At 36.0% G+C, this 14,422-nt stretch overlaps 1 protein-coding gene across 1 annotated transcript in view; it reads right to left on the reverse strand.

Annotated features, from left to right (window-relative positions):
- Nucleotides 1-5,280: 5,280 nt before the first annotated feature.
- WDR49 (WD repeat domain 49) overlaps nucleotides 5,281-14,422 on the reverse strand; it is a 121,185-nt gene continuing 112,043 nt past the window's right edge. Inside the window, exon 18 of the mRNA XM_072970751.1 lies at nucleotides 5,281-5,411. Within this exon, the coding sequence (XP_072826852.1) occupies nucleotides 5,281-5,411 (131 nt within the window). The remainder of the gene's footprint in view (nucleotides 5,412-14,422) is intronic.

The raw sequence follows: 14,422 nt of genomic DNA on the forward strand, positions 1-14,422 counted from the left end.
TAGTCATTTTACAATGTAAATTAGACTGGGATTTCAAAATTGTAGAATAGATAAACAAGATTACACTGTATAGCACAGGGAAATATACACAAAATGTTATGATAATTCACAGAGAAAAAAATGTGACAATGAGTGTGTATACGTCCATGAATGACTGAAAAATTGTGCTGAACACCGGAATTTGACACAACACTGTAAAATGATTATGAATCAATAAAAAATGTAAAAATAAATAAATAAATAAATAAATAAAATTACTAAAATTCTTTATTTCCCATCTAGGCACCTCTAAATGTTTCCTAAATCTTGGCTTATGTTCTAATATGACTTACTTTAACATAAGCAAACTCAATTCCAGCCTTAACTTAATAGTGTTGGAGATAATTTTCTAAAAACAGAGTTATGCCACAGGAGAACATTACCATTCTTCTTGTTCTACTCTGCAATTCATGAATAAGTCTGAATGTCCAAGATTATCATTCAATCAATGTTTTTCTATCCATGCAGTGACACCAGCAAATATCCATCACAAGTACCCTTGGCTACCAAATTACTATGTCTGTACATTACCCAGAGCATAATGTGATTTACCCAGGAAAAGGCCATTACTTTTCCTTCCAATGACAGAGACAGACACTCTGTCTTGGTAAGACCACTTAATGAAGTTGTTCTGTAAGAACCTTATGTTAGGGCAGTTCAAGCAGAATGTATATTGTCCTGTCTCTTGGGGACTAAAAAGCAATGGCCATGAATTTCTCCTCCCTGGTTTAAGTTCTTTTAATAGACCATAAAGATACAACAACTGTCCATAAAATATTGCTGCAAACCTTTTAAATATTTTCACAAATCTGTTCTTTCTGTAATTCTGTTTGCCACTAGAGCATCAGGTAAAAAACAAATGTTCATTAGTGGGAGCCAGAGCATCTTGCTATAAATTTGAGCACCATCACTACCTCCACTGTAAAAAATAAACCTATGTATAAAAATAATAACTAGGGGTTACAGGTTCGATCTCATTATCTTTCTTAGCATTTTATAGTTTTCTAAGTAAAAATATAACTAATTCCCAACTGAAAAACATACAAGCAAATGCTCTCAATAAAGGACGTATAAGTTAATTCTTCCATTGAAGCATGAATTAATTGCAGGCATTCTTTTCTCTACCAGTTTGCTCCATATATTTTGAGTGATAAGAGGAAAATGTTCTGTAAAGAGAACAGGTTAAATTATATTTAGTGCAGTCTACATAGTACAAAGTAGCCTGTTGCAAATTGTGGCACATCTTATTTTAATGTGACAAGTTCCTTTCAGTGCAGAAAAATGGATCTTAAATAATTGAACCTAAATATTAATTTCAGAAACAGCTTATAAAGTCTTCAGTTCTATTAACATTTGATAAGCTTAAAACCCTGCTACCTGCCTACACAATTAGATGCTAGAAGATATAAGACATAATTAATAAATGTCTTTTAATTTTTCCCTTTGTGTGTGTTTCTGTTCCAAATTACTAGAGTAACATTAAAAGAGACTTTCATACTTTTAAAAGCTCTATTCTCATTAAATATAATTATGAGACAGTTTCTCCTAATTCCTTTCACAAAAGAGGCCCTGAGTCAATTAAGGATGGAATTAGGGTCACACACAGCCTAGAGCCACACACATGTAGTAAGCTACAGAGAGAAGTTCTGTCTATACGAACCAGGCTATTTCAGAATAATCACTTCAAACAAAGTCATCTCCAGGGGTTAAAAAAAAAATAAAATAAATCTAGTAGAACAATTTCCAAATTGAAACAGAAAACCTAATGGGCTCATTCAATCTTTACTTTAAAAACCATTGTATTTTATGTGCCTTCACTTCAGAAAGCTGATGGCAGGGGAAGTTTGTTCTATTTAAATATGTATACCTGGTATCTAAAACAGTCCTTTGCATGTGCTTTCAATAACTGGATGGATGGATGGATGGATGGATGGATGGATGGAGGGATGGAGGGATGGGTGGGTGGATGGATGAGGAAAAGGGACTTTGCAGAGTATTTGGTACACATTATCTCTTTAACATCTTAATATTCCTTTAAATTTCTAGAAATATGGCTCATATTTGTTCCACTGTACTGTCACCAATCTATAATTCATAGATTATATGCTCTAAGTTTTTGAAATACTGGATTGTCCAATCAAACCTTCCAAATGATGCAAGAACTCTCTGCAATATCCCTGTGAGAGTTACTCAGCCTCTGCCTTAACATCTCAAGCAACCCTTTATACTAAGGCAAATTTTTTTCATTTTTTAAAAAATAATTCTTTGAAACATTTCAAATTTGCAGAAAAGTTGCTGGTGTAATACAAAGAACTACCATCTAGCTCTCTCCTTCTCTGTTTTCCCCCGATTGTTAACATTTCACCACATGTGTGCATTTAATCTCTCTTTCTCTCCCTCTCTTTCTCCTTTCCCATATATTATGTGTGTGTAAATAAATATAAGTGGTGTGTGTGTGTGCTTTTATATATATATATATATATATATATATATATACATAAACATTATAACAGTCTCTGAATCATTTGAGAACAAGCTGCAAACACAATTTTCAATCACTCCTGAACATTTCATTCTATCTCTTATCTATCTATCCATCTATCATCTATCTGTCTAAAATCATGAGTTCACACTAATAATCCCAATCCAAAAATCTCATATATTCAAAGTCCTGAATGAGAAAAAGCTGCAACCTAGGATAGTCTATCCAGTAAGACTATCCTTTAGAATAGATGGAGACAGAAAGAATTTCACAAAAGCAAAAACTAAAAGAATTCAGCAATACTAAAACAAAAACAAAAAAACAAAAAAAACAAAAACAAAAACAAAAACAAAAACAAAAGAATTCAGCAATACTAACTAAACCTATCCTTGAAGAAATATTGAAAAATCTACTCTAAGTAAAAAAGAGGCAGGATGCTAAAGAAAGGAGAAAACCACAATGAGTTGCAAGGGAATAAACATGAAGATGTAAAAAAGAACATAAAAATCATAAAAGGTTGGAGCGGGGAGCAAGAAAATATAGGGGTTTTTTTCTTTTTTTCATTCTTTTTAAGATGTGTTTGAGCTTATATGACTACCAGTTTAAAGCAAACAGATACATAGTAATAATGGGTTAATATACTTGAAAAACAGGGTAACCACAAATCAAAAGCATACAGGAGAGTCACAAAAACCAAAAAGAAACCAAGATAATACAAAAGAAAATTATCAAACCAATCCAAAATCAGGATTCTTTCTAGTTTTCTCCCTTTCAGTTTTTATAAAGACTGTCTGTAACAGTGAGATACCCAGCTCTCATTCTCAATATATCTACTAATTATCCATTTATTTATTCAATATTTATCTGCCCAATATAATCAGTCTCTCAACCATGATGGTCATCTCCTCCACTCATCCTTTTGCTTCCCACCCACTAATTCCCTCTCCCAGTCACCCCTCCCATACTCTCAGGTCCAGTAGGCTTATCTCTGGTGGGTCTTCTCTTGGCAATTGTTACTTCCTTTCCTAGCCATGCAGTTGGCCTGCTGCCAACAGTTCTGCACCAAGATGAGAAGTGAAGATGGGAAGGAAAGGGAAAATAAGAAATCTTTTCATGTTTTAACAGGGATTGTAAGCTACTCTAGAATCTGCCTTCTTACAATTGGACCCATCAGTTGTGCTTCTACTCTCTTTCTTCACTACAGCTTTGAAATATTTGAGAATAGTTTGTATATCCCATGAATTCTCTTTCTTAAGCCAGACCTCCCCATTTATTTATTTGTTCCACTTGAACATGGTTTCCAGGGCCTTCACCACTCTGGCAACATTCTCCAACATTTGTTGAGATTGATTCTTTCAAGTATTTTTCTCCTACATCCTACATCTTTCCCATATGTGACTGTTATTCAGTGAGAAGGAAAAGCAATATTCATAGAAGTCACAAAGTTTGGCTCAGCATTCACTTAAAGGTGATGGAACAGTGAACTGTCTTCTGAAAACCTTTCTTTTGCACCCTCTCCATCAAATTCAGACATACACTCTACTGATGCTGGAAATTCTACTATTAGAGTTTATTCCATTGACTTTATACTAATAAGAAACAAGTGAACAGAATAGTGAAGGGTGAAATCCATGGTTTTTGGACTAAAACAGACCTAGACTCCAATCCCAACTCTGCCATCAATAATTGGGCACTCTCCTAAAGTGCCCAAATTTCAGATTTTAACCTTAAAAATATGTATCTTTATATGTAATTATTGTGAGGCTTAAACGTGAACTTTTGCAGTTACTAAACAGACTAGGCCCCTGTATATTGTCAATCATTTCCTTAATTGCCTGTGTTACTGCAAAATTCTTAAAATACATATATTTTTGAAAGGACTCTTTAAAATGCAAATGTATAGTAAAAATCTAATGTTATATGAATGAATTTATTAATGATTCCTACAGGATGCAATAATTAAAGCATCATAAGAATACTGGTTGCTTGGTGATGATGATTTTTATAAAGAAAAGCAGATCAAAAAGTAATGTATTGTGTTTCATAATAAACATTCCCTACTTGACTTTCCACATAGAATGAGCCTTTTACACAATCCCTTTTCTTCCTTCAAGGCTATTACCTCTTTGGTTGTGCAAGGCCACTCAGTTTTAGAGTACAGCATAACAAAGTTTAGAAGCAGAACATATATAGTAATTTCTCAATAAGCACATAGAAGAATGGCTGTAAGTCACGGAGTTACTAGCAAGAGCTGCTATTGACAGGTTTCAGGGCATTATCAAAATCCTTTTTTAAGAAACTGTAAATAAGGTGAAATGCTTTTCTTAGTCAAGTTTGTAGATACTCACTCCATCAGTACATGTTTAATTTCAATGCAAATTTACTTTACAATGCAAATTGACTTTACAATGAAAATTGACTTTACAATGAAAATTGACCAAAAGCATTTGGCTATTGGAGTAAAAAGAAGTCTGATTGGTTAGAATACTTTCTCTGGAATTGTACATTTTATATAAAAACACCTGAGATAATACCAGTTGATACTGCTCCCTCTATAGTCATATTTTTCCTTTACAAAGAATACAAAGAAAGTGAAAGGTGATGGATAAAAGCTGTATTAAAACATTGTTTCAAAATGAAGCTTCCTAAAGTTCGAACAGAAAGTAAAAGAAAGGAGCAAAATTCTTGATTCCTTTTTTTTCTTTTGCATTTTATATACACACTTTATGTGACAATGAAATATTTTATTTTCCTTTCAATTATAATGGTTTTTTATTTCTCTTTATCTTCACTTCATTACTTGTTTCTTGGCATAATTGCTTGGCTCTTTGTTCACGATCCAGGATTTCTTTGGGGAACAGATTTTTCTCATCAAATACTGCTTTCAATGCTACAAAATGATGAAGAAAATGGCACATAAATTCAACTTGGTAAAAGATCCAATTAAATGAAATAGTGGGGAGACATTTTTGAGTTTCACATCTTCTAAAACTGTGTATGTTTCTAAAACCAAGAGTGTATTTGGGAAATATTCCTCCTAAGCTCCTGCTAGTCCTTTTAGTTCAATTTAAATTTAAAAGTTAACTTTTAACAGTGTTTGTTCTATTAATGTATTTATACCATGATATAGACCTACCACTTAACAGTAAAAGACTGAAGAAGCTTCTGTTTTCCATTTTTGTTTTTTTAATCTACTTAACAGCTATCAAAGACTCATAAAAGAGCCAAGAACAAATTATTCTGTATTGAAATAAGACAATTAAAATCATCCAAACACAGTCTGACTGTCTGCATGACTGAACAAGTGCATCTGCAATCACATCCTTATAAGATACTTTGATCTGCAGGGACCTGTGGCTTCAGTGAAAAAGGAGCCAAATTATCCTGGCGAACGGCTATATTGTGCATCAGGGAGAAGCAGGAGGAAATTATGCCAGGCATTCAAAAAAAACTATTTTGGCCTCTTGCTAAATTTTGTCATTTCAACAAATGTTTATTGAATATATATTATGCACCACGTTCTGTGCTCAGGCGTAAATGGGACACAAATATGACTAAGTCACAGGCTTCCTTCCAACTGGTAGAAAATGGGAGCAGTAGCCAAATAACCAAAATACCAGATATACCAGGATACCACGCTAAGAGAATCTGAGCAATGTAAATTACGGTTAAACCTATAAAAGGATTATAACAACATGCAGAGATCAGAGGGAAGGCTTTAAGAACTGGATGCTATTTGTATAGATCTTGAAGCCCAGAGAGGATATGAGAACCATGGAGATGAGGAAGGGTTTACAAGGGGGAAAGGAAATGTCAGCTAGAGGGATCAAAGTGAATAAAAGTACGGAGAAATAGGAGCTGCTCTACAGGTAACTCTGAGTAATTCAGTACAATTTAACATAAGTGTAAAATATATACAGGAGAGGAAAGTAGAATGAGATTGGAGCTGGAATGGGGAGCACTTTAAATGCCAAGCCAAGAAATATGAAATAAAGGAACTACATACATATTGAATAATTTCACAGTACAGAAGCATCTTTCCATTTTTGTATTTTAAAAAAACAAAAAACAAAACACTTCACCTCCCATACAAACATGACTGGATAAATCAGTATCTTGACCCTTTTGCTCTTAGAATATTATATAAGAATAACCAGGAAAACGAGGGGAAATAACTCCATAAACAATTTCCACAGTCAGCAAAACCGAAAGGTGGACATAACCTGCAGCCTCCAAGACATGAAGAAGGGCGGCCAGATAGCTGAGGCTGGGCAGAAGTTACACAGGATAAACCGCTAAGTGCGGAGTGTAAGAAGTCCAGCAGCAGCGTTTCAGAAAGCGTTAGCAAAGAGATGGTCACTAAAGATGAGGGACTCACCCCCTGGTCCAAATGCTTTATCTTTCATTTGTATCTATGGCTGCTACACAGAGGTGAACGAGGCTGGCAGCAAAAACTGCCCCCAAACTCACTCGGTTCAGAGAAACACATGAGGCAGGACCATATAAAGAATCACACCTACGAGCCATTTTCTGCTAAAAGCGGCCCACCTCTGGAGGCTGTAAAACTTGAAGGCCACACTAATTCCACATCCCAAGCTCCCACCCAAGGACCTACTACAAATTTCACGTCTAAGAGCACCAAACTCATTAAAGATAACTGATTAAAAGGGTAAATTAAAAAAAAAACTAGCATAGCATGGACACAATGTATGATAAGCAAAATTAAAAACAAACCAAAACAAAATTTTAAAAGAGCAGCGAAACTAATCAATATGTGGCTCACCACCAGAAAAACATTGCCATTGGACAGACAAGTAGTGTTACGAAGCATTTTGTCAAGCTTAGCTTTCAAATTGGTAAATTACCTGCCTCTGTGAAAGGCAGATCACAGAGCAAAAGTAAAAGAACTCAGGGAAGAGATGAAGATGCAACGGGAAGTGAAGAAATGTCGGCCGGCAGAATGCAGGAAAAATACCACAGGTGAGAACAGACTGCGGGCAACACAATGGGAAACAGCAGCCGAGTGAGAAAAACCAACATGATAAGGTGCAAATTAAAGAGAGAACAAATTAGAGAGGGAAATAATAGATATTGAAAAAGATCCAACAAATGCATAAATGGGGTGAGTCCTTAAGAAAAAATTAAGCAGAAATACTTTAATGTATCACGTAATAAAACTTTCCTCAAGTAAGAGACACCCTGACATATATAAAAATGACATACTGTTAATTTCCTTTTTAATGACCCTATCTATCTCCAAAGAGAGTCACCTTATGGGATACTTGGGGGTTGGGAGTCTGGGGGAACACAGTTCAGCCTAGAGCACATATTCTGGAACTTTTAAATGGCTGATGAACCTGCAGAAGCTTCAGTCTTGCATCTGCAGTTTTGGTAACACTTCCAAACACCATCACAGTTTTATTAATATGTCTTCATTTTGCCAAAATCTCAGTCTCTTTACTTCTTGGTATATGTGGTATTTCTTGGTATAATTTACACCTCTTATAGCTTAGAGACAGCCAATCTTTGTTATTGGCCTGAGACAATTTTTTAAAATTGTGACAAGGAAGTTTGGAGAGATCTCTAGTGGAAAGAAGGAGTTGGGGGCAAAAAGGATATAATTAAAAGAAATAACTTTTGTCTCTTGGAGAAAAAAAAAGGATAAACTGTGTACTAGAAATAACAGACTCAGAATAGTCAAAAATAAGGCATATCCTTATCAAGTCACTAGACTTTAAAGACAATCACTTGGCGGCCAAACAAAATGATCAGGTCACTCAAAAGGAGAGAAACACATGCCCTGCATTCGATATCTTCATAGCAGTGATCAGTACCAGTGGACAGTAGAGAGAATAACACACACAAGATAAACAAGGAGAGAACATGAGAGGTACAAATATGAGAAACATCCAAGCTGTCCCTCAAATCTGAAAACCACAAACAGTTTCAACATGCAGGGAATTCAGGGACTATTGTCCCCAAGAGTCCTTTTTGAGGAAACAACTATAATGTAAACTGAGAAATGACTGAGGAAAATTGGGGGAAAGATTAGGTGGTAAGCACCGAATGTATTTAAACATAAAAGTGATGACAAATTAGAAACGCCACATGCCTGATGATGTAGAAATGATACAATTCACAAAAGTTGGGAAAGTAAGAAAGAAGACGTGATACATCAGTAACAGCTAAGAGACAAAGGACTTAAACTGACAAGTCAAGTAATCGTAGTGTAAGCAAACTTCACAAAATAAAAGCATAAAGAAAGATCGTATTATTGGATAAAACTGTATGGTGGAAGAGGGACAGGGGACTGAGGAAACATGCTCATTTTATCATCAATCAGCATGATCTAATTGTGACTGTCCTAGAAAAATAAAGGGTGGGAAGAATCTTATGAAGCTATGGGTATAAAGATACCACCAGAACAAATGTATAACAATAAATAAAAACAATAAAAACAAAGAAACAGATTACAGGTCCAGTGAAAACTTCAAAAAATATATAAACAAGAAATAGCAGAAAAGAGTAGGAGGAATACAAAACCAAAATGTCTAACATATTAACAGATTTAAATGTGCTCAATTTCATGATTTTTTTTAAAAAAGAATTTTTCAGTTGGACCAAAAGCAAAATCCAACACACATGTGAAATAAAGGGATTCCGAATGTTTGAAATAAACAGATTGGAAAAGTACAGCAGGCAAATCAAAATCAAAACAAAGCAAGGATTGAAATCAAAAATAATAAATGCCTGCAGAAACCCTCCAAGGACACATGGAAACTCGTAGTGGTGGTCGCCGGAAATACGTGGACGTGGAACTGAACAGTTCAGCCTCATAGAACGGAGGGAGACTTCTCACTCAGTAATTTTTATATGTTTTAATATTTGCCCAGTATGAATATGTTTTTCATATAAGAATATATTTTGTTTTTTAATAAGATAATAGTGAAACCTGGACCTACCTCCTAAGCAAAGGTACAAATGAATACACTTTCCACTGGCCCAATACCAGCAGCACAAGACGGTGTGGATTTCTGGGCGTGAGCAGCTGAGTCTGTCCTCTGACTGCAGATACGCACCTCAGAATCACGAGGCATTCTGAATACCTTAGAGCTCTCCCGAGGTCCACTGGGAAAGCCAAAGTACTACTTCTGAAATAAACTCTAGCTGTTTTGCTGAAATTTGTCTCTCAAATAGCTGAGGAATTTTCATCGTAATTGACTGGGTTGCAGGACAATTAACTCAATAACTAACCAATAGGGCTTTGTAAGCTCTTGAGAAGGACAATCTTACTGGGATAATTTATTGTTTGAGTTAAAAAACAAGTGATAAAAAGATGCATATACAAGAGTGGATCCCTATTTCCTGGACCTGCAGCTTACAAATTTGGGGAGCTTTAAGAACATGAATATAAAATTGTACGTAAGAAATTATTCATAAAGTGGCTATTTAGAAGGAGAAGACATATCTCAGCAAATTACTAGAGGTTGGTAGAGTTGAGTCCGCTTCTTCTCAGATGTCTTTTAGAAAAGGCACCTGAAATGCTTACCTGGAAATGATTCCTGCTTATCACCTGGCTTCCTCTCCTCACCTAGAACACCCTAAAACGCCCAGCAACTCCTAATACTCACAGGGGTCTTTGGAGCTAAGGCTTATAAAATTTAACCTACATTAGTTCTCCTTTATGTGGCAAAGAAGATGTCAATAGCTTAATATCTTCTAAATGAATAACGGTAATCAATTCCTCTTACTATTCAGAGTAACAACATCCACGGGTTAATGGAATACTTATTTTCATATAATGATATGAGTGAGTCTGCAATGGATTGTGATACATATAAGAAACCATTAATCATTTATTGAAACTGTTTAAGATTATAAAAATGTCTTTAACCTTGCTATGATGACTTGTTTTCTCAATGCAGTAAATTGGCAAGGCTCTTTCGAGTCCCCCATTATTTAATCAAACTCTAATCTAGGTGTTGCTCTGAAGAAGTTTTGCAGCTGTAATTAAAGTCCCTAATCAATGGACTCCAAGTAGGGGAGATTATCTTGGATAATTTGGGTGAGCCATACTTAATCAGTTGGAAGGCCTTAAAAGCAGGACTGAGGCTTCCTAAGAGAGAAAAGAAATTCCAGCCCTGGACAAAGGTTTCTGCTTGTGCCCATAGAGTTCTTGTTCTCTTCCTTTCTTAGCTGCCTGGGGACAACTCTAGCCTCTGTCCAGTCAGCCCATGGTCTTCCTTCCTGACTCAGCCCTACTCATTTTGGACCTGCTCAGCCAGCCCTCACAATCCCATAAGGCAAATCCTTGTTATACATTTCAATATATGATTCTGTTGGTTGTTTCCCTGAACCCTGGCTACTAGACTTGCCATAAAGTGCACTGTTTACCACAGAGCGACTGTGAAGGGTGAAGCGTTCTTATTGAGACAGATAGACCGGTGTGTTGAGATTCCTGTGGTTTGTGACCAGAGTCTATGGGAGATTCCTTATAAAGGAAATTTGTTTATTCAAACACACAGCTTATCTTAAAGCACCTTCAAGTTCCCACACAGGTGTTATGTAGAATCTCAAGCCTCAAACTTCTTGTCTTATGGGCCCAACAACTTACTTAAAATCTTGGAGAGTCATTTGCTTAAAAGAGTTAGTGACAATAAACATATATGGATACATTGGGTCACATCCCTTCTTTGAACTTTCTAAAGGCTTCCTTCACACTTAAACCTAAATTTTTTTCCCAGGCTACAGGGCCCCAGATGACCTGATCCCTAAACCTCTCCAATCTCACCTTGTACCACTACAAGCAGCTCTCTCAGTTTGCTCCAGCAACACTGACCTTCTTGCTGTCCCTGGAATATATCAACCTTGTTCCCACCACAGTAGCATTACATGTCTGTTTCCTGTCCTTGGAATATTCTGTCCCTAGTTGTAACTGCTTCCTCTAACCTTTCATGATTCAGCTCAACAATCAGAGACCTTCCCTGACGCTCCCCTGAGTCACCCTCCCATTACATTATCTTGCTTTATTTCCTTCTTACCCCTTAACAACATCACTATCCAAACTTACTCTCTTGTATTTAGTTACTTACTTATTGTCCATTTTGTCCTTAAATGACAAATTCAACAAGAGCAAAGACTTTGTCTGCTTTTATAACCTTAAGTGCCCTTAGCACCCAGAATTGTGTCTGGTACATCGAAAATGTTCAAAAAATGTATTTTTTGAATAAATGAACAAATGAATGAAGATACCTTGAGGCATGCAAAGAGATGAGCTCGTGCCCCACACCTTGGAACTCCTGCATTTCAGAGACCTGAGGGCTCTACATACTAACAGAAGGGTGCTCCTCCATGTCCTATATCTGTATATCCATCCACTTACCACCACTTCTGCTCTAAAAATTAACATTAAGTGTTATTGGTAACCGTTTACATTCTTGATCTCCTACTTGGGAAAATACAGCATTATACATTTATCACTTCATTTTCTAGTCGGCTGCACAACAAGGTTTGTTATAATGATAACCGAAAGGTGTTTTAAAAGCAATGAAAATGAAAGATGTGGTGGTCATGAAGCTATTCAAACATTTTCACTAAAATAAAATGATTCAGTGATTTTAATAAAGCAAAGTTAATCTTTTGTCATCAGAGCCCTCCCCTGTGCCCCCTGATTGGCAACTAGCTATATATCAGAAAACAACAGCGGCAAACCTCACAAGGCACCCTGGCAAGAAGGGACTTACTGGCTACGTAAATTTAGCGCTGCAATGACCAGCTGCTGTTAGCCTATGAATATACAGTACTCTGAAAACTTTCTCTTCAATTCACATCCTCTGTCCTATTCCAAGTCCTCTAGATAGTGCTTTTCAAACCTCGATGTTCACAAGAATCACCTAGACATCTTGTTAAAATGCAGATTCTGGTGCAATAGATTAGAGTTGAGACCTGTGATGCTGAAATTCTAACATGCTCTTGAGTGATGCCCCAACATAATCCACTGCCCACACTTTAATATCAAGGTTCTGATTCCTAACTCTACAACCCAGATTGGTATGGCCAAGCTGTCATTTAATTTCATCCACCATTGACTAACAATCAAGTAACAAAGCAACAGGTTGTTGGCAGAGTAGTGAGAATTGATCAAAACACTTTAATGGTCTTCATATGACACTTAAATGACTGGTTTGGGATCTTATTCAACCTTCTTTTTTTTAAGACTTTTTAGAGCAATTTTAGGCTTACAACAAAATTGAAAAGAAGGTACAAAGATTGCTCGTATATTCTCTGCACACACACATACAAACTTACCCATTATCAACATCATTCATCAGAGTGGAATGAATCTATTCACCCATAGGACATAGTTTACCTAAGGGTTCACTCTCGGTATTGTGCATTTTATGGACATTTAAAGGACAATGAAAAACGTCCTTCATTAATATCATACAGAGTATTTTCACTGCCCTAAAAAAAAATCCTCTGTGTTTCTTCTATTCACATATTGTCCTGCTTCCCTGGCAGCCACTGATATTTTTACAGTCTCCATGGGTTTGCCTTTTCCAGAATGTCATATAGTTGGAAGAACAGCATATATCTTTTCAGATTAGTTTTTTTCACTTAGTAATGTTCATTTAAGATTCCTCCATATGTTTTCATGTCTTGATATCTCTTTTTTCTTTTAGTGGTTAATATTATTCCATTGTCTGGATGTACCACAGATTATTTATCCATCACCTACTGAAGGACAACTTGGTTGCTTCCAAGTTTTGGTGATTATGAATAAAGTTGCTATGAAAATCTCTGTTCAGGCTTTTGTATGGACATAAGTTTTCAGTTCCTCTGGGTAAATATCATGGAGCATGTTTGCTGGATTGTGTAGTAAGAGTATGTTTAGTTTTGTAAGAAACCAAAAAACTGTCTTCCAAAGTGGCTGTATAATTTTGCATTCCCACCAATATTGCGAGTTTCCATTGCTCCATATCTTCATCAGCATTTGACCTTGTCAGTGTTCTGGATTTTGGCCATTCTAATGGGTGTGTAATGATATCTCATTGTTCTTTTACTTTGCGTTTTTCTGATGACATATGATGTGGAGCATCTGTTGAAACTTTAAAAAAAATGTTTCTCATATGTTAATGACTTCTGTTTTGTAGGACTCAAACTTTAGTTGGTCTGGGTGTGACTTTTAAGATGCCGTGCTGTGGCAATCATGTAAACAAAGATAGAAAATAACAGGATAATAGGAAGGATCTGTACTTTTGGCCATCTCTGAGTTTTGTGCTCAATCCAGATCTCTAGTTATCTAAAATGTCCCGGAGTGAATAGCAATCTCTCATTTCTTACTTAAAATGAATATAACTATAAATGCATTCTTCTTGTATTTTTAAACTACTTGTTCAACTAAGTAGGTGTCTCTAATATCTGATTCTTTTTCTTGATTGGTACTAGATTTAAGATTTAAAATTTTTAAATTTAAAGCAAAGCTATACAAGCTAGATGTTACTAAAATCCTGTGTGTGTACTTTGTACCTGTAGTTTAAGAACTGTAGAGGGTAAACCAGCATTGTGTCTAGCACATCCTTCTGGTTAGGCAGATTCTGGCTGCATTCACCATTTTTCAACTATTTTGCCCCTCTCTGTAAATTGCAGGTTTGCAAACTCCATCTCACCTGGTAAGAGTTTTAATTGACTTCTTTGGAAACACCAGTTTTGAGACTGTTAGCTTGCACAAATTGTCCACTCTTACCAAATTTTCAGTTCTTCCAGTTTTCTTCAGTATCTGACTACAATCCTCCAAACTAACTTTTTTCAGCTCTCATCACACCTGTCTAAAACTGAGAAGTGAAACCTGACAGCCCAAATCTTTAATCCAGACTCTCTGCCTCCTTGCAGCCATTCTTT

Source organism: Vicugna pacos, chromosome 1, assembly GCF_048564905.1.
Source record: "Vicugna pacos chromosome 1, VicPac4, whole genome shotgun sequence".
In the NCBI taxonomy this organism is placed as follows: domain Eukaryota; kingdom Metazoa; phylum Chordata; class Mammalia; order Artiodactyla; family Camelidae; genus Vicugna; species Vicugna pacos.